This window comes from Salmo salar, chromosome 22 (assembly GCF_965601325.2).
Source record: "Salmo salar chromosome 22, fSalSal1, whole genome shotgun sequence".
NCBI lineage: Eukaryota > Metazoa > Chordata > Actinopteri > Salmoniformes > Salmonidae > Salmo > Salmo salar.
The window spans coordinates 27654771-27675857 of NC_138312.1; the positions used below are offsets into that span (position 1 = coordinate 27654771).

The 21087-nt window shown below is 47.8% G+C and overlaps 1 protein-coding gene across 4 annotated transcripts in view; it reads left to right on the forward strand.

Moving 5' to 3' along the window:
* ppfia4 (PTPRF interacting protein alpha 4) overlaps positions 1-21087 on the forward strand; it is a 103322-nt gene that overhangs the window by 54053 nt on the left and 28182 nt on the right. For 3 of the 4 annotated variants that reach the window (XM_082967449.1, XM_082967452.1, XM_082967450.1), the window contains exons 2-5: positions 16688-16789; positions 16858-17022; positions 17101-17175; positions 19076-19147. In XM_082967449.1, coding sequence (XP_082823575.1) covers positions 16688-16789; positions 16858-17022; positions 17101-17175; positions 19076-19147 — 414 coding nt within the window. The remainder of the gene's footprint in view (positions 1-16687; positions 16790-16857; positions 17023-17100; positions 17176-19075; positions 19148-21087) is intronic. The other variant, XM_082967453.1, reaches the window with a different exon arrangement.

Consider the following 21087-nt stretch of genomic DNA (forward strand, 5'->3'; position numbering starts at 1 on the left):
GAGAGGGAGAGGGCAAGGGGAGAGGGAGAGGGAGAGGGCAAGGGGAGGAGGGAGAGGGCAAGGGGAGGAAGGAGAGGGCAAGGGGAGGAGGGAGAGGGAGAGGGCAAGGGGAGGAAGGAGAGGGCAAGGGGAGGAGGGAGAGGGCAAGGGGAGGAAGGAGAGGGCAAGGGGAGGAGGGAGAGGGCAAGGGGAGGAGGGAGAGGGCAAGGGGAGGAAGGAGAGGGCAAGGGGAGGAGGGAGAGGGCAAGGGGAGGAGGGAGAGGGCAAGGGGAGGAAGGAGAGGGCAAGGGGAGGAGGGAGAGGGAGAGGGCAAGGGGAGGAAGGAGAGGGCAAGGGGAGGAGGGAGAGGGAGAGGGCAAGGGGAGGAAGGAGAGGGCAAGGGGAGGAAGGAGAGGGCAAGGGGAGGAAGGAGAGGGCAAGGGGAGGAAGGAGAGGGCAAGGGGAGGAGGGAGAGGGCAAGGGGAGGAAGGAGAGGGCAAGGGGAGGAGGGAGAGGGCAAGGGGAGGAGGGAGAGGGAGAGGGCAAGGGGAGGAGGGAGAGGGCAAGGGGAGGAGGGAGAGGGCAAGGGGAGGAGGGAGAGGGAGAGGGCAAGGGGAGGAAGGAGAGGGCAAGGGGAAGAGGGAGAGGGAGAGGGCAAGGGGAGGAAGAAGAGGGCAAGGGGAGGAAGGAGAGGGCAAGGGGAGGAGGGAGAGGGCAAGGGGAGGAGGGAGAGGGCAAGGGGAGGAGGGAGAGGGCAAGGGGAGGAGGGAGAGGGCAAGGGGAGGAGGGAGAGGGAGGGGGCAAGGGGAGGAAGGAGAGGGCAAGGGGAGGAGGGAGAGGGCAAGGGGAGGAGGGAGAGGGCAAGGGGAGGAGGGAGAGGGCAAGGGGAGGAGGGAGAGGGCAAGGGGAGGAAGGAGAGGGCAAGGGGAGGAGGGAGAGGGCAAGGGGAGGAGGGAGAGGGCAAGGGGAGGAGGGAGAGGGCAAGGGGAGGAAGGAGAGGGCAAGGGGAGGAGGGAGAGGGCAAGGGGAGGAAGGAGAGGGCAAGGGGAGGAGGGAGAGGGCAAGGGGAGGAGGGAGAGGGCAAGGGGAGGAGGGAGAGGGCAAGGGGAGGAAGGAGAGGGCAAGGGGAGGAGGGAGAGGGAGAGGGCAAGGGGAGGAAGGAGAGGGCAAGGGGAGGAAGAAGAGGGCAAGGGGAGGAGGGAGAGGGCAAGGGGAGGAAGGAGAGGGCAAGGGGAGGAGGGAGAGGGCAAGGGGAGGAAGGAGAGGGCAAGGGGAGGAGGGAGAGGGCAAGGGGAGGAGGGAGAGGGCAAGGGGAGGAGGGAGAGGGCAAGGGGAGGAGGGAGAGGGCAAGGGGAGGAAGGAGAGGGCAAGGGGAGGAGGGAGAGGGCAAGGGGAGGAGGGAGAGGGCAAGGGGAGGAAGGAGAGGGCAAGGGGAGGAGGGAGAGGGCAAGGGGAGGAAGGAGAGGGCAAGGGGAGGAAGGAGAGGGCAAGGGGAGGAGGGAGAGGGCAAGGGGAGGAAGGAGAGGGCAAGGGGAGGAGGGAGAGGGCAAGGGGAGGAAGGAGAGGGCAAGGGGAGGAGGGAGAGGGAGAGGGCAAGGGGAGGAGGGAGAGGGCAAGGGGAGGAGGGAGAGGGCAAGGGGAGGAGGGAGAGCGCAAGGGGAGGAAGGAGAGCGCAAGGGGAGGAGGGAGAGGGCAAGGGGAGGAGGGAGAGGGCAAGGGGAGGAGGGAGAGGGCAAGGGGAGGAGGGAGAGGGAGAGGGCAAGGGGAGGAGGGAGAGGGCAAGGGGAGGAGGGAGAGGGCAAGGGGAGGAGGGAGAGGGCAAGGGCAAGGGGAGGAGGGAGATAGGGGATGGATGGAGGAGGTTATGGAGATTGAGAGATTGTTGAGTGATTATTGTTCCTGACACCTGGATGACAGAGCTTTCTTTCTCACTACGCAAGATCCTCAACTAAGGGTGTGTGTGTCTGTGTGTGCGTGTGTTTGTTAGCTCACACCATATTATGTTGTGTTTTAAAATGGCTACTCAGAGAGGGCATGTTCAGCTGAGATAAACTCCAGCTATGCTTAGAGAAACAGCAGAGAGAGAGAGTGAGACAGAGAGGGGGGAGGGAGAGCAGGAGAGAGAGTGGGAAGGCCAAGGAGGGTTAGTTAGTAGGAGAGGTAGGGAGATGGAAAGAGTAAGAGAGGAAGACAGTGCAGAAAAGGGAGAGGCTGATGGAGAGTTGAGAGATTTTTCCTCCTGTTAATTCTCTGCTACTGAGAGCGCTGCTTCAAATGTGTCAATTTTCTAGCCTTTTTTTGTCAGTGCCAGTGTGTGTTTGTGTGTGATACAAGCCAAAACACAGTGCTCTTTGTGTATGAGTGTGACCAAACCCAAAGCACAGTCTGTCTGTCTGTCTGTCTGTCTGTCTGTCTGTCTGTCTGTCTGTCTGTCTGTCTGTCTGTCTGTCTGTCTGTCTGTCTGGCTGGCTGGCTGGCTGGCTGGCTGGCTGGCTGGCTGGCTGGCTGGCTGGCTGGCTGGCTATCTTTCTGTCTGTGTCTGTCTCTCACCAACTGCATCGGTGAAAGCTAGAGTGGAACCCCTGCTAAAAAGGTTTCTGTTCCAATATTGTTAAATGGATCCTTCCTCTCTTCCTTCCCTCTGTCCTTCCACGTTAAGAATGAGTACCGTCTGTTAGCACTAGGTGTCTCTGTCTCCTTACTAATGTGACCAGCAGGCAGCAGGCTGGCTGCAATCACTCTGTCCCAGTGGAGAGGAGATGACCACTGCTGGACTGACCTGAACCTCTCTATTTACCTGGACAACTGTTCCACAGTCACTAGACGGCCATGTTGGATCTTGATATCATCAGAATGAATGAACTGGCGTGGAGTGCATTGAGTGCAAGGAATGGTTCTTCTTTGGCTGTGCACAGTTTCACATATAAGTTCTACCTTATATCAGAGTTAGAGGTTCCTTGGCAGTCATAGCAGTTATTCTGAGATTTTGAGGTGTGCTTTTTCACAGTCCATTACAGGCCTCTCGCTGTCTCAGTCACTCTTTCACAGTCACTCTCTTTTCTTCTCTAAATCTCACGTTATCTTTCCTGTTTTTGCTCTCTCTCTCTAACCATGTTCGTCTTGCTGTGTGTTGAGTTCCTCTCTTTTGTTTCCTTGACAACCAGGTCCAAGCAGGGCCCAGACAGACAGACAGGCCGAACGTCTGCAGTAGGCTGTCTTGAGGCAGCAGGAATACAACAGGCTGCGTGTTCAGCTTGATGTTTGAGTTCTCATCTCTCACTATCTCACACACATCGACGGGGCTTTAGTGGAGCGGGTCAAAAGCTTCCACATCACTAAGGACTTATGATGGTCCACACACAATAACACAGTCGTGAAAAGGGCACGACAACGCCTCTTCCTCCTCAGAAGGCTGAAAATATTCGACATGGGCCCTCAGATCCTCAAAAAGTTATACAGCTGCACCATTGTGAGCATCTTGATTGGCTGCATCACCTCTTGGTATGGCAACTGCTTGGCATCCGACCGTAAGGTGCTACAGAGGGTAGTGCATACGGCCCAGTCACTTTACCCCTACCTATATGTTCATATCTACCTCAATTACCTCGTACCCCTGCTCATCGACTCGGTACTGGTACCAAGTTATCGTTACTCATTGTGTATTTATTCCTCATGTTATTATTTTTCTCGCTCCTTCTCATCCTCCTCTTCTCTCCTCTACATCCTTCCATTTTCTCCTCTTCTCCCCCCTCTCTCTAGGGCTGTTTTTTTGAGCTGTGTGTGAACACACACACGTGTGCCTGTCGAAGCAGTGAGTGTGTTTGTCTGTGTGTCTGTCAAAGCAGCCAGGCAGCTGTGGAATTAGTGTGTGAACGCAGAAGCCAAACATAGAACGGGGCGCCAATCATCTCTCTCTCCCTCTCTCGCTCTTTGTCTCTCCCTGCCTCTCTCTCTCCATCCCTGTAAGACTTATGGACCATATGTAGTCAAACACTTACACACTGATTTAATATGTTCTTGCTCTAAAAGATATGCAAGCATTTGTCTTTTCATTTTCTGTCGTGGTATCTACACACACACGGTACAGTACAGGCAGTGACAGGTGTGCAGAGCAGGGTGTGCATCGGATCAGTTATATAAGCAGACCGATTGTCAACATCACCCTACATCAGCTCCACTAATCTGCCCCCTCCAGACTCAGCACCACCTTTATGTGTTTTGAGGTCCTGAGTCCACCTCCATTTATAGATGAGAGAGAGAGAGAGAGAGAGAGAGAGAGAGAGAGAGAGAGAGAGAGAGAGAGAGAGAAAATATATATTTTGTGCTGATAAACCCCTTGGTGTGGAGTTGGGTTGGTAGACTGTCAGTTGTGAATACAAAAGGCTGATCTTGCGGTAGGATTGGAAACTAAAATGGGTCACCAGTAACTCAGACAGTCTAATAGATTGAGGTAATTATCTGATTAATTACTAAACGAGTGACATTGTTTCTTTAAGCTAGGTGATGCCAGTGAACATGCACACTTCTGTTCTAACCATCCATTCAACAGTTAAGCCAAGTTCGAACCCATGCAAGGTCGGACTGGCCACCTGGCATTTTGGGCAAACGCCAGATGGGCAGGTCAATTTTTAGCCCAGAGAACGAGAGAGTGTGTTTGTGAACCGGTGGCCACTCAGCCCCTCAGCAGTCCTCTAAGTCCAACCCTGTCCAGTCAGCTGACCACTCACTACACACCTCTCCTCATATCTCCCTCCCTCCCTCCCTCCCTCTCTCTCGCTATTCCTATTCTGTATCACAACAACCCATGTTTAGTGCAGCCCTGCCTCAACCATGCACCCCCCATCTCTCCCTCTCTCCTCTCTCATTCTGTCTCCCCTTCTAGCTCTCCCTCCCTCCCTCTCTCTGCTGTAGCCCATGCTGTAGGCTGTAGTTGTAGCAGCATAGTACAGTAGTGTAGCTCTGTTGTTCGTCCCAGCAGAGTAGACAGACCAGTAGAGGAACCTCCTTTATTCCAACCAGGCTCACTATCACACAGCAGGGATTTAGGAGCACATGAGACGCAAGCTCTCTCTCTCTATCTCTCTGGGATTGGTTGGTCTGGTTTGGGATCTGATATGATATTCCGTCATGAATCCGACAGTGAAGATCCATCTTCAGAATGGGATCCACTTTAACACCTACATGTACCAGGTAGGGATCCACTTTAACACCTATGATGTACCAGGTAGGGATCCACTTTAACACCTACATGTACCAGGTAGGGGATCCACTTTAACACCTATGATGTACCAGGTAGGGGATACACTTTAACACCTACATGTACCAGGTAGGGATCCACTTTAACACCTACATGTACCAGGTAGGGATCCACTTTAACACCTACATGTACCAGGTAGGGATCCACTTTAACACCTACATGTACCAGGTAGGGATCCACTTTAACACCTACATGTACCAGGTAGGGATCCACTTTAACACCTACATGTACCAGGTAGGGATCCACTTTAACACCTACATGTACCAGGTAGGGATCCACTTTAACACCTACATGTACCAGGTAGGGATCCACTTTAACACCTACATGTACCAGGTAGGGATCTAATCACATGGATCAGTTTTGGGACCACTAGAAACCATACATAACTGTGTGTATGGCATTGATTATGGTGTGTGTATGTATGCGCATTGCGTGTGGCTCAGTTGGTAGAGCACGACGCTTGCAACTCCAGGGTTGTCGGTTTGATTCCCACGGGGGACCAGTATAAAAATACTGGTAAAGCACATGTCTGTGTTCAACACTACAGCTCAGATATCACTCAAGTCCACCACCCTTCCCCTATTCACCTCCCTGCCCAGCCTCTCCCCTCTCACTCATGTTGTTTTCAGGTCAATGGAAAATGTTTTCAGATCAATGGTGTGAAGTGAATTCAGAATATGAGAATATGAAAAGTTTTTTACTTTTGAGGCACTAAGACAGGAGGCGTAGCAGACAGCTTCTCTCCCAGGGAAACATTTTGATTTGCCACTGTGGCTGCCTGCCATTCTGCAGCATTCAAAGAGAAATGGAGAAAGAAAGAAAAGTTTGGTAACTTTAGGGGAGTTGGCACTTTTTTGTATGCACGGAGGGAGGGAGGGAGGGAGGGAGGGAGGGAGGGAGGGAGGGAGGGAGGGAGGGAGGGAGGGAGGGAGGGAGGAGGAGGAGAGAGAGAGAGAGGCATGAGAGAGAGAGAGAGGCATGAGAGAGAGAGAGGCATGAGCGAGAGAGAGGCATGGAGAGAGAGAGAGAGAGAGACAGAGAGAGAGAGAGACATGAGGGAGGAGAGAGAGAGAGAGGAGGGAGGAGAGAGAGAGAGAGGAGGGAGGAGAGAGGGAGGAGGAGAGAGAGAGAGAGAGAGAGAGAGAGAGAGAGAGCGAGAGCGAGAGAGAGGAGGGAGAGAGCGAGAGAGAGAGAGAGAGAGAGGGGGAGGAGGGAGAGAGAGAGAGAGGCATGAGGGAGGAGAGAGAGAGAGAAGCATGAGGGAGGAGAGAGAGAGAGGCATGAGGGAGGAGAGAGAGAGAGAAGCATGAGGGAGGAGAGAGAGAGAGAAGCATGAGGGAGGAGGGAGAGAGAGAAGCATGAGGGAGGAGGGAGAGAGAGAAGCAAGAGGGAGGAGGGAGAGAGAAGAGCAAGAGGGAGGAGGGAGAGAGAGAGATTGAAAATTGAAATTGATAAGAGCGAGAGGGGGGAGGGAAAGGCTGTGTTGTTGCCAGCTCTTTTCACTGCAGTCAGAATGCTGTCACACAGACTGTCCCTGCATCGGTTTGAAATTCTTAAAGTATAGAAGCAGGCTTTTATGCAGTGTCTTGCTCAGCACTTATATATTATGAAAATGTCACTTTTAAGCATATCATCTTTGGCACATAATTGTCATGCATCCGTAAGGCCTCCCTCACCATGTGATGTGTGTTTAAATCATCTCTCTATTCACACCTGTCAGTGTATCAGATAAAGGAGCTTGTATTGTTCTTAACACCTAGCTGAAACAGCCTGGTCTTCCCCCAGACACTCCTTCTAACACCACACTTCAGATAAAGCTTTCTTAATCCCTCTTCAAGTGTGTACTTCAGTTCCCATTTACCCAGCTGTCTGAACCAGGCATATTTATCTGTCTTTCTCTAGCTTCTATCCATACAGTGTCTCTCTCTCTGACTGTCCTCTCCTCTCTGCCTGGCAATAGGATTGCCTGGTATTTTCAGACTCCGTTGTTTTCTCCGTCTCACAGGAGTGATGGCAGCTTTTCTGTGGTGCTGTTGTTACAGTACAGTGTGCTTCAGTTAATGCCTATCGTGTCACTCTCAAGTGTGCTGCTGTTATTGGCCTTTTAGTCTAATTTGTTTGAGTCATGATGTTCATGCTGAATGTTCATTCATCATTTCACTGAGCCTGACTGTCTTGGCCGACAAGCATTATCACAAGCTGTGTGTTCACTGAGGACTGTTGTTATTCAGTCTTTCATACAGTGAAGAAACACTTTATACAGACATTCCTACTGTTAGTTCATCTCACATGGTTCTTCTCTCCGTTTTAATTCTACTCCCAGAGCTGTAGAGTCAGTAGTTGTGGTCTGTGATATGAGTATTATTGTGTCAGTAATCATTGTGCCTGAGGAGCTGAGGAGTGCTGCAGTTAGCTTCCCGTGTGAGGGAGGCCCGTGGAGCTGGCACACTGGGAGAGAGCCACCATGCTGTGTGTGTGTGTGTGTGTGTGTGTGTGTGTGTGTGTGTGTGTGTGTGTGTGTGTGTGTGTGTGTGTGTGTGTGTGTGTGTGTGTGTGTGTGTGTGTGTGTGTGTTTTTATGCTATCTCAGACACTTCCTACTTTCCTAATGATGTGTTGTCATGGCGACATATGTGTGCAGGCAGACGCTGCGGTTGACGATTAGTCACAGCCAATCAAAAGCCAAAGCCAGGGCAAGGTTCTTTGTGTGTGTGTGTGTGTGTGTGTGTGTGTGTGTGTGTGTGTGTGTGTGTGTGGTGTGTGTGTGTGTGTGTGTGTGTGTGTGTGTGTGTGTGAAGGGCTGGCACAATTACTGTATAACCGTGTAACCGACAGTTACGAATGAAGACCGTCGTGAAAATAAAATGACCGTCATAACCGTTTTTGGAAGGAACAAGTGACTGAAGATGGGACGGCCTGGCATTTGTGCGGTTGAGTCCGTTACTAGGGTAACATGGACTCTTAAAAATGTGATGAAACTTTGTTGTTCCTTGCTGAAACAAACAAGGTGTTGTAGCAAATTAGTCTTCAGTTGCCTAGGCAACACCCCCCACAATTCAGCAGCACACATAGAAATAAAAGAATGCTGTTCATGACTACAGCTCAGCATTTAACACCATAGTGCCCTCCAAACTCGTCATTAAGCTCGAGACACTGGGTCTCGAACCCGCCCTGTGCAACTGTCCTGGACTTCCTGACGGGCCTCAAACCCAGGTGGTGAGGGTAGGTAACAACATCTCCACCCCACTGATCCTCAACACTGGGGCCCCACAAGGGTGCGTTCTCAGCCCTCTCCTGTACTCCCTGTTCACCCATGGCTGCGTGGCCATGCACGCCTCCAACTCAATCCTCAAGTTTACAAACGACACAACAGTGGTAGGCTTGATTACCAACAACGACGAGACGGCCTACAGGGAGGAGCTGAGGGCCCTCGGAGTGTGGTGTCAGGAAAATAACCTCACACTCAATGTCAACAAAACAAAGGAGATGATCGTAGACTTCAGGAAACAGCAGAGGGAGCAGCCCTCTATCCACATCGACGGGACAGTAGTAGAGAAGGTGGGAAGTTTTAAGTTCCTCGGCGTACACATCACGGACAAACTGAATGGTCCACCCACACAGACAGCGTGGTGAAGAAGGCGCAACAGCGCCTCTTCAACCTCAGGAGGCTGAAGAAATTCGTCTTGTCACCAAAAACACTCAAAAACTTTTACAGATGCACAATCGAGAGCATCCTGTAGGGCTGTATCACCGCTTGGTACGGCAACTGCTCCACCCACAACCGCAAGGCTCTCCAGAGGGTGGTGAGGTCTGCACAACGCATCACCGGGGACAAACTACCTGCCCTCCAAGACACCTACACCACCTGATGTCACGGAAAGGCCAAAAAGATCATCAAGGACAACAACCACCCGAGCCACTGCCTGTTCACCCCGCTAACATCCAGAAGGCGAGGTCAGTACAGGTGCATCAAAGCTGGGACCGAAAGACTGAAAAACAGCTTCTATCTCAAGGCCATCAGACTGTTAAACAGCCATCACTAACATTGAGGGGCTGCTGCCAACATACTGACTCAACTCTAGCCACTTTAATAATAAAAATTGGATGTAATAAATGTATCACTAGCCACTTTAAACAATGCCACTTTATATAATGTTTACATACCCTACGTTACTCATCTCATATGTATATACTGTACTCTATACCATCTACTGCATCTTGCCTATGCCGATTGGGCATCACTCATTCATATATTTTTATGTACATATTCTTATTCATTCCTTTACACTTGTGTGTGTATAAGGTAGTTGTTTTGAAATTGTTAGGTTAGATTACTTGTTAGATTTTACTGCATGGTCGGAACTAGAAGCACAAGCATTTCGCTACACTCGCATTAACATCTGCTAATCATGTGTATGTGACCAATAAAATGTGATTTGATTTTGATTTGATTTGATTTAAAATGAATAGAACCGACTTGGAACCTCTAACCCTGTCAATTTCATTCTATTTCTACTGCAGGCACATGCAGTCAGGAGTGGAGAGAGGAGAAAATGTGCGTTTGGTTGGCAAATTACCGTCATACAAAATTCCATGACCGTCACAGCCCTGTGCGTGTGTTTGTGTATGTGTTTTCAATCACAGAGGACTTCTATGGCATGTTACAAAATATCTGGTGGAGTGTTGGTTGGGGCCACTAAGTCATCCTTGTGCTTTTTTCCCCGGCCCCAGAAAAACAACAATCTATGTATCATAAAAAATTGGAGGCCAATGTTTTCACTGTTTGGTCTAAAATATGTTCTCAAAGGTCATATAACACCAGTCATTCACAAGTACTAAACATATTGCATACCAGGATGCTTGATTAAAGGCAATCTGTTTCTTATACATGATGTGTCTGATTCATCATTATCAACCTCTCCCTCAACCTCTCTCTCTCCCTCTTTCTCTCACTCCCTTTCCCTCTCTCTCTCCCTCTCGCTCCCTCTCCCTCAACCTCTCTCTCTTCCTCTCCCTCTCGCTCCCTCTTCCTCTCCCTCTCTCTCTCCCCCTTCTCCCTCTCGCTCCCTCTTCCTCTCCCATCGCGCTCTCTCTCGCTCTCTCTTTTTATCTCTCTGCAGTGGTAGACTTTCTCAGCCCTGATATCTGACTCTCCTTAAGGAAGCAGTCGTTCAGTGCTCCCCATCTTTTTCTCTCCTCCTGTCATCCTTCCTTCATCCCTTTATTCTCTGCTAATTTCACCATAAGGGCTCTATTTTAACAAACCTAATGTAATGGTATCTAAGCACTGGTGGTAGCGCTATAGGTCCAGGGGGGTGTAAGAAATATTATGAACGCAATAGCTGGCGGTAGTGTGAAAGGCTTGGGTTTTGATGAATTAACAAGTTGTAGGTGTGATGAGGGCTTGGCCACTCACTGTCCAATCAACACGTCTCATGGCTTAATACTGCATGCGTTTGTCTCAAGCTCTGTAGTTAATTGACGGTCTTTGCATTGTCATCAACTCCAATTCGGCTGCGGGCATGGAATATTCTCCTCCTAGTCCATTGTGGATTGATACTACAGTTTATTAAATGGCATAGGCTACAGTAACGAGTGACTGCAACAGTACAAAAACAAAAAGAACATCCAGTGTTTGTTCAATATGTTTGGAGTGTTGACAGTCAACATTGTGGTAATTGGCTTCAACAAGTATAGGCCTTTATGCATCGCACTTCTTTCTCAACAACAACAAAAAATACTAGGTGCCCTCCTGTAAATTGTATGTGTGAGGCACTTTGTCAATAAGCAAGATATAGCCCAGGCCTGCTGTTGATATGGCGTTATAGGAATGAACATTTTGAATAGCCTACAGTATGTTTGGAGGAGCGTGTCTTTGGTAACCAGACAAAATGGCTCTTTGGAGGCTCTTTCGGAAAGTACTCAGACCCCTTGACTTTTTCCACATTTTGTTACCTTACAGCCTTATTCTAAAATATATTAAATCGTTTTTTCCCCTCATCAATCTACACACAATACCCCATAATGACAAAGCAAAAACTGTCTTTTAGACATTTTTTGCAAATTTATTACAAATAAAAAACTGAAATATCAGTACTTTGTTGAAGCAATTTTGGCAGCAATTACAGCATCAAGTCTTTTTGGGTATGACACTACAAGAAAATAGTAAAAATAAATACACACACACATGTGTATATATGCATCTGTACATATACACTGCTCAAAAAATAAAGGGAACACTAAAATAACACATCCTAGATATGAATGAATGAAATAATCTTATTAAATACTTTTTTCTTTACATAGTTGAATGTGCTGACAACAAAATCACACAAAAATAATAATTCGAAATCCAATTTATCAACCCATGGAGGTCTGGATTTGGAGTCACACTCAAAATTAAAGTGGAAAACCACACTACAGGCTGATCCAACTTTGATGTAATGTCCTTAAAACAAGTCAAAATGAGGCTCAGTAGTGTGTGTGGCATCCACGTGCCTGTATGACCTCCCTACAACGCCTGGGCATGCTCCTGATGAGGTGGCGGATGGTCTCCTGAGGGATCTCCTCCCAGACCTGGACTAAAGCATCCGCCAACTCCTGGACAGTCTGTGGTGCAACGTGGCGTTGGTGGATGGAGCGAGACATGATGTCCCAGATGTGCTCAATTGGATTCAGGTCTGGGGAACGGGCGGGCCAGTCCATAGCATCAATGCCTTCCTCTTGCAGGAACTGCTGACACACTCCAGCCACATGAGGTCTAGTATTGTCTTGCATTAGGAGGAACCCAGGGCCAACCGCACCAGCATATGGTCTCACAAGGGGTCTGAGGATCTCATATCGGTACCTAATGGCAGTCAGGCTACCTCTGGCGAGCACATGGAGGGCTGTGCGGCCCCCCAAAGAAATGTCACCCCACACCATGACTGACCGCCCCACCCGGACCCTCCCCTTCAGAGTCAGGTTTTGCGGCCAGAGTCCGCACATTTGGGGGGGGTACTGTAACGCCCTGGCCATAGAGAGGGGTTTTTGTTCTTTATTTTGGTTAGGACAGGGTGTTACATTGGGTGGGCGTTCTATGTTCTTTTTTCTAGGTTGGTTTGTTTCGTTGATTTTGTCCGTGTGGCTTCCAATCAGGCACAGCTGTAGTTTGTTGTTGCTGATTGGGAGTCACACATAAGTAGCCTGTTTTTCCTTTGGGTTTTGGTGGGTGATTGTTTCTGTCTAGTGTTTTCTGTTTAGAGTATTTCCTGACAGGACTGTTTTGCTGTCGTCTTTTGTTTATTTTTGTAGTGTTCTCTTTTTCAATTAAATTTCAAGATGAACACACATCCTCCGCTGCACCCTGGTTTCATTACTACGACAGCCGTTACAAGAACATAATGAACGAAACGTTTAAGAGATCAGATTTTTAGTTTATAAATGCTTTGCTACAATGACACACTTAGTTATCTACCCACCTTGTTCTTTATTTTAGCATGTGCAAATAGTAAGTACTGTACACCATCATACTTTTGGGATTTCAGATTCCACAATGATTATTTTGTTGTGGACACTACATCACCTCACTCCCTCTCTTGCTCTTGGTACCTTCTCATCTTTGTAAGTCACCTTGATTTAGCACCTGTGTGTTTTATCAGTTTCTTTATGAAATATTTAGTGAACTCCATGGCAGTAGCTAATGCAAGGGGCTATAGCAGCACACAAGAATACTACAAATGCATGCTGGGGCGAGCAGAATCCTACTCACGTGCTAATTACGTCACTTTTGTTTTGAGCAGACTTCGACATGGGCTTTGAACAGGGCACCTGGCTCATGCCCGGGAGGCAGCCTGGGTCCAAAACCAATGCAAGCAAAGCACCCCTCAATGAAGGGAAGTGGGAGGAGGGGCGATTTGCATGTGGAGCTTGGCATCATTTGTTCACATGATTGTAATCCCACCTTTATGTTCTCCTTGTGACGACGCACTGAGGTTCCAAACTCCGTTTTAGACGAGACTGACTTTATGACCAAATGATCCTATTTACACTGTAGTATATTTTGACAATAGAATAAATGTTTATGACTCATATCAATGACACACAGGCCACTTTCAAAGGGCTTAGTTGCTTTTTCCTGACCAGCGAAAACTGAAATTGGGACTTTGACGCACGTTTTAAAGAACACACCTCAGATATTGTGATATAGTGTGAGCCCTTCCACCTCAGCACAAGCAAGCTCATATAAGACAGGTAAATTACCAATCCTGGTGCTAGGGTTTGAAAATAGAAGAGCGCTGCATTAACAGGTCGAAATTGCAAACGAGCGAGCATTTGACAGTTGTGCAGGCTTAACACCAGCCGAAAATAGAGCCCTAAGTATCACTCAGCCATAGATAGAGAGAGTGCGTGCTTTTGTGTGTCCTTGTTTGAGAAAAAGTGCTGATTGAGGAGCAGTCTTTAAAAAGAGAACAATGTGTAAGTCTCTCCAGAGGCTGGGCTTTATTGTGATTGACAGTTCCAGCACACTTTCCTCTAATGTGATTGGTCCAGGAAGTGTAGTGTTAATTATCTTTCCACCAATCCCAGGAGGACTGAGACACTAAACACACGCACAGACAAACACAGGGGTTTACAAGTCAATTACACCACGACAAGATTAGCCAATTCTCCTATCCTATCTATAATAGTGACTCGAGGCGCACACACACAAACACACACACACACACACGCACACGGTGTGTTCAGATGTTGTAAAGGGGGTTGTGTCACTTGCGTGTCTCAGGGTTTGGCTTCATTTAAATGCCTAAGTGTATGACGTAGGCTAAAACTGTAAAACCTAACACGCACATTTACACACACTTCTAATACAAGAGTGTGCTTATTCTATTTCTGCAGTACACACATACTTACTGAAGGTCATTCTCACTGAGCTGTAAAGACAGTAACTGGATGTGTTTGACTGACTGTTCTAAAGTGACTCATCTGGCTCTAAAATACAGTGAATGTGTACTTGTGTGTTGATATTGTGCGTGTGAGTTTTGTTGTCTGTTCGATGTGGAATCTAGAATTGATTTCCTTAGAGAGTTTGGGTCTGTCAGACTGTAGTACAACATCCTACATACACACAGAGAACGAGAAACACACACACCAACACACACCACACACACATACACTTTTCAGTCCAGCATATTGCTTTCATCCCTTAATCCCAAACTGCTTAAGGAAGCCAAGGAGAGAAATCCCTTTACAATGTCTGAGCTCAGCATTGCTTGGCAACGACTCACAGTCTAACTCAGAAATACCAACACACTCACACATCGGATTGTGGTTTGTGGTAGACAAAATGGCCTTTTCCGGACTTCCAGAAGATTTTCCAGCTTCAATATGTAGCCTTTGAGTGTGTATTAGAGAGATGGAGACACAGAGAGAGATAGCAGCAGTAGTTGTCCTCTGTGTGAGCCCTTCCTACTCAAGACCTGCCATAGAATAACCAACACGATACCTGGAACTTCATTTCCCATCAGGCCTCAGTACTGCTCCAGTTCACTCAGGGGTAACCATGGTCCATGGAACCACAACAAGCACTAAAGCCATCTGGATCTTTTATGAACTAGTCTGCAGGGCACCATGACATCATTCAACACACTCAGAATTACAGCTCAAATAGAAAGCCATGATGTTGGTGGATTATTCTGTGTGAAAGGATGATAGATAAAGAGAGGAGGGTTGGAGGGGAGAATGAACAACACTCATCTCTGATCAAGGATGCGTGTTTTCAATCCCCTTTTGTTTATTCTCAAGCGTTTATGAATCTAAGCTTCTCCCAATTGCTTTTTCCTGACTTGCACGAGAAGCTGATAGGGACAGAGGGAGGAGAGGAGAGAGGGAGCAGCTAAAAGGATGAGGTGGAGGGGGGGGTGTTGAGGCTTTTGCTCTGATTGGAAGAGACAGTGAGAGACAGTGAGATGGAACATCTGTTTGTAGGTTTCCACTGGCCTCCAGTGAAAAACAATGGTAAAATGAAAGCACTGACCCTTTTTCCCTTTCCTCTCCCTTCTTCTTTTCCTTCCTCTTTCTTCTCTGCGCTACCAGTCAGGGTAATCTGGAAACCGTACTCTGTGTGTGTTTGTGTTCATGTGAAATCCAAACTCAGTGACTCAGGACAGAACAGAATAGTCATTATAGAGACGGGAGCACAGACACTTGTCTTTGTCACATTTTGTGTGTGTGTATGCATGTGTGTGTGTGTGTGTGTGTGTGTGTGTGTGGCCTAGCCCACGTAGGCTGAGAGGAGCAGCTGTTTTGATTCGTTTTAGTACTGAGGGCTTCTCCAAACTCATAACACCACGCAAGACTGCAGTCTCACTGCTACAGGGCCCACCCAGTCTAGAGACCCACCACACTGCGTGTTTCTCTCTCCGTATGTGTGTGTGTGTGTGTGTGTCCATGGGTCTATCTATGTGTGCGTGTCTGCGTGTCTGAGTATTAAAAGCTGCAGGGTATTGGAGTTGGATCAGAGCCAGAGACTCAGGGATCTGCCAACAGAGTGCCGAGAGACATGCAGTAATACACATACACACACACACCCCTTCTCTCTCAGCCCTATCCCCTAAGTAACAAGAATCAACATTGGAGAACAGAGAGGTGGGTTTTAACAGACTAGTGTATGTGTCACTGCTCCTGTATTATGCCATGTAATGCCATGTAATGCCATTATTTCCCCCTGTATGTATAGTAAGTATTCATCTGTTCATCTCACAACTGGGACACTTTGTCAGGTTCTGACTGACACTGTGCTGTTTAGAGGAAAGGATCCTGGTGATTGGAAATAAATACCCTAAGTAAAGTGGCGATAGAAAACACAGTATCTCCCTGGTGTGGTGCAGGTGAAATAGTGGGGCCTGTGGTGCAGGTGAAATGGTGGGGCCTGTGGTGCATGTGAAATGGTGGGGCCTGTGGTGCAGGTGAAATGGTGGGGCCCGTTGTGCAGGTGAAATGGCGGGGCTTGTTGTGCAGGTGAAATGGTGGGGCCCGTGGTGCAGGTGAAATGGTGCTTGGCCTGTGGTGCAGGTGAAATGATGGGGCCCATGGTGCAGGTGAAATGGTGTGGCCTGTGGTGCAGGTGAAATGGTGGGGCCTGTGGTGCAGGTAAAATGGTGGGGCCTGTGGTGCACGTGAAATGGTGTTTGGCCCGTGGCGCAGGTGGAATGATGGGGTTAATGGTGCACGTGAAATGGTGGGGCCTGTGGTGCAGGTGAAATGGTGTTTGGCCTGTGGTGCAGGTTAAATGGTGGGGCCTGTGGTGCAGGTGAAATGGTGGGGCCTGTGGTGCAGGTGAAAAATGGTGTGGGATAAACATGTGATGTGAATGTGAAAGGTTCTACAAGCGCTGTCTGTGAACTACTGATGCTCTGCAAATTCTTTAGAAAATGTGAAATCATCACTCTTATCTTCTGTTTTTTTCCCCCAGGAGTTTGCCACTCTGACCAAGGAGCTGAACGTGTGTCGGGAACAGCTGCTGGAGAAAGAAGAGGAGATATCTGAACTGAAAGCTGAGAGGAACAACACCAGGGTAAGAGTGAGTGCGTGCGTTACTGAGTGTAAAATATGTGTATAACATGTGTGATGTCTCTGCTCTAGCTTCTCTTGGAACACCTGGAGTGTCTGGTGTCTCGCCACGAGCGCAGTCTTAGGATGACGGTGGTGAAGAGACAAGCTCCTCCTCCCTCTGGGGTCTCCAGCGAGGTGGAGGTCCTCAAGGCCCTCAAGTCCCTGTTCGAACACCACAAAGCCCTGGACGAGAAGGTGTGTGTGTACCTTTATCTCACTGAAAACCCAGGCTTTTATTCCAATCCAAACTAACACTGTGGTTGTGTCTTACAGGTGCGTGAGAGGCTTCGGGTGGCTCTTGAGAGAGTGACTACACTAGAGGGACAGTTATCAGCCACAACTCAGGAGGTGTGTGTGTTTTTGTGTGTGTGTCCTCACCTGCCATCTGCTAATGCCCTCAGTCTGCTAGCTTTTCTGAACGACCAACACTTTTTTAATTGATTTAATTTTATTTCACCTTTATTTAACCAGGTAGGCTAGTTGAGAACAAGTTCTCATTTGCAACTGCGACCTGGCCAAGATGAAGCATAGCAATTCGACACATACAACACAGAGTTACACATGGAGTAAACAAAACATACAGTCAATAATACAGTAGAACAAATGAAAACAAAAAGTCTATATACAGTGAGTGCAAATGAGGTAAGTTAAGGCAATAAATAGGCCATGGTGGCGAAGTAATTACAATATAGCAATTTAACACTGGAATGGTAGATATGCAGAAGATGAATGTGCAAGTAGAGATACTGGGGTGCAAAGGAGCAAGATAAATAAATAAATACAGTATGGGGATGAGGTAGGTAGATAGGCTGTTTACAGAAGGGCTATGTACAGGTGGAGTGATCTGTGATCACGCAACCAAGGGACTGTCTTTTCTCTTCTCTCTCTCTCTGTCTCTCTGTCTCTCTCTCTGTCTCCCTCTCTTCTGTTCTCTCTAGCTCCCTTCCTCTCTTAAGCACACACACAGAACCAAGGCACACTCTCTTTCTGTTAAAATGTCTCTTACTTGTTCATTCAATAATTTGTTCCCTCTATCTTTCTCTCGCTCCCTTTCTCCTGTCCTCATCTGTTCAACAAGAATCCATTACAAAGGCAAATTAGACTAAACATTCAGTACAAGCTGTGCTGTGCGCAGGAAACCCCAAATGGGATCCAAAGTAATAACTTGTTAGGTTCATTTTTTTGGTCCTGTACTGTGTGTTGCACCTTTCAACCACTGTCTCCCCAACTCACTGGAGCCTGCATAGAATAGAATAGAACAGAATACAATAGAACAGAAATGCAGTTTGGCAAACTGTTTGAGATAAGAATTTTAATGGCCACAATATCGCCAGGAAAACACATTGTATTTTCTTTCTCAGATTATTCTAGAAGCAGTACTAAAAGAGTATGGAAGTTTAGAGCAACGTTTAGAGAAACGTTCATTGCCCATTCTACAGAATTCCCTGAATATTCCTGAAGTGTGTACCTGGTGCTGTGATGTTCCTGTGTGGAGCGATGGGATGGGGAGTCTAGGGCCTGCAGCAGCCAGGAACATCTGTCTCAACTGGGGACAGTCACAGCCTGTTAGAACTCTGGAACTGGGATCAGGGCTTCCATTGGTGCTGCTGTAGGAAGCTGTAGAATAGATACACATAGAGAGTTGGAGAGAAAGGGAGAAAGAGATATGGAAGGACAGGTAGATAGAGGGGGCAGAGCCATCTCACTCCCACACATTCTGAGGGACCAGAGGGCCTCACCAGGACAACAATATCACATCTAATCATCTCAGCTCAGAGGTGTGTGTGTGTGTAGTGTGTGTGTGTGTGTGTGTGTGTGTGTGTGTGTGTGTGTGTGTGTGTGTGTGTGTGTGTGTGTGTGTGTGTGTGTGTGTGTGTGTGTGTGTGTGTGTGTGTGGTGTGTGCGTGTGTGCGTGTGTGTACTTGTTTTCCTACCTTGTCAGAACCCCAATGTCTTAACAATTCACCCAAATGTCCCGACAAGGTAGAAAAACAATTAAAAAAAATGGAAAAGTCAGAACTGTTCAAATTCTATTTTGTGTGTGTGTGCGCCTATGTCTCTGTGTGTGAGTTTGGATCTCCTCCTTCATTCTGGCCTATAGACAAAACATGCCTACCTACGAGCACTCAAACACAACCTAGTGTAGACAAACCTGCATCCAGAGTCAGTTAGACGCCTGCTACTCCGCCTTTCACCTAGAGGTGACCCTTTGCCCTCTGTGTGTGTGTGTGTGTGTGTGTGTCTGCAGCTGATCATTGTGAGGCAGAGGAAGGAGGGAGAATCTTTGGACAGGAATGACGCTACCAAACCCACCTGGAAGGTCTGTTTGTCTGTCTCCCTCCTCTCTCTTTCTCTGTCTATTAGTATGTCCATCTGTCTTTCTCGCTCTGTCTCTCACACACGCGCTCTCTCACACACACACACACACACACACACACACACACACACACACACACACACACACACACACACACACACACACACACACACACACACACACACACACACACACACACACACACACACACACACACACACATTGCTGATGAGTTAGGCTAAATGCAGAATCTACTCTGTGGTTTAATGCTCTTTTGTCATTGTGATGATTGCAATGCAGTTGAGCCCTACTGTACTACCAAAGAGCCCCGTCTTCTCTCCCTCTCCTAGTATTATTCTATGAAATGAGCACGTGTTATGTAACCCTGTCTGTGTCTGTCTATATCTGTCCGTGGGGAATAATGAAACTTTATGTAATTAAACATGGAGGACAGTTTGTGCCTGGTCAGAAATCCGACAAGAGGGTCAGATGACCTAATTCTCTGGACAGAGGATTTATTGAGCATTAGAAACATGGTTGGAAGTTTACCTGGGATGTATGGGTTCTGTTATAATGCTTTATAATCATAATAAGAGAATTAGTTGTTTCTTTCTTTGGTCAAGAGTGCTACAGTAGAACAGTGCAGTCTGCAAGCCTACCTGAGAACTAAGCAGTTCAGCTGATATGAGTAGCATGTCTACACTGAGTGTACAAAACATATTGAGTTGCACCCCTTTTGCCCTCAGAACATCCTCAATTCCTTGGGCCATGTATTCTACAAGGTGTCGAAAGTGTTCCACAGGGATGGTGGCCCATGTTGACTCCACAGTTGTGACAAGTTGAGAGAAATGGTTCCTTTGCCCCTTTCGTTCTCCTCACACAGGATGCCAGCAGCATACTGGGAGGGTGGAGGGTAGCTGTTTTTAGCCTCTTTAGCAGCGAGTCACTTAGTCTATACCTCCCTCTAGGAAAAGCCTGCACCCTGAGAGCTAAGAGCTGAGAGAGAGAGAGAGAGAGAGAGAGAGAGAGAGAGAGAGAGAGAGAGAGATTTGCAGCCTTGTCCGGATTCCCCCTATTTCACAGTGCCACACTGCCCCAGAGCCCTGTCAACACATTGTAGTCTAACCCCCACCCAGCCACACACGCTTCCCCTCACCACAACCCTTACCTCCTTCCTAACCCTTAGCTTAATACCTACCGACAGACTGGCAGCTCCTGGAATTATTTAAATAGACCTTGCCTAGCACACCCTAGGACAGGGTTTCCCAAACGCGGTCCTGGGGCCCCCCCCCTGAGTGCACGTTTTGTTTTTTTGCCCAAGCACTACACAGCTGATTAAAATAATCAACTCATCATCAAGCTTTGATAATTGGAATCAGCTGTGTAATATTAGGGCAAAAAACAAAACGTGCACCCCTTGGGGTTAGAGAACCGAGTGTGGGAAATGTGGCCCTAGGAACTCTACAGGAAGGGACAGAGACAGACAGATACTCTTATGTTCTCTAGCTATGATATGAATGAGAAAAATCGAATAATTGGAGTCATACTGACTCTGAGTGGCAACATGTGGGTCTGTGCATGCGAATGAAGATAGATGAATAGGAGAGAGGGAGGGAGGTCCTGATAGTAGGGCTGCCCGCTGCGCTGCCTGTCTCAATGTGTCTCCCTGAAGGTTCATTAACACCACATAATTCATTTTACTTTGGGGTGAGAGAGAAACGTCAAAACAACATCTCACCACAGAAACACACAGACACACACAACACACAAACACACTACACACTACACAAACACACAAACACACCACACAAATGGTGCCTTTCTGAGTCACTAAGACCTCAAACATTAGCAGAAGAAACACTCTTCAAGTGTAAACAACATCATCATGACAACATACAACCTCCCCTTACTCTATCTATCTCTCTCTCTCTGAAAAAACAAGT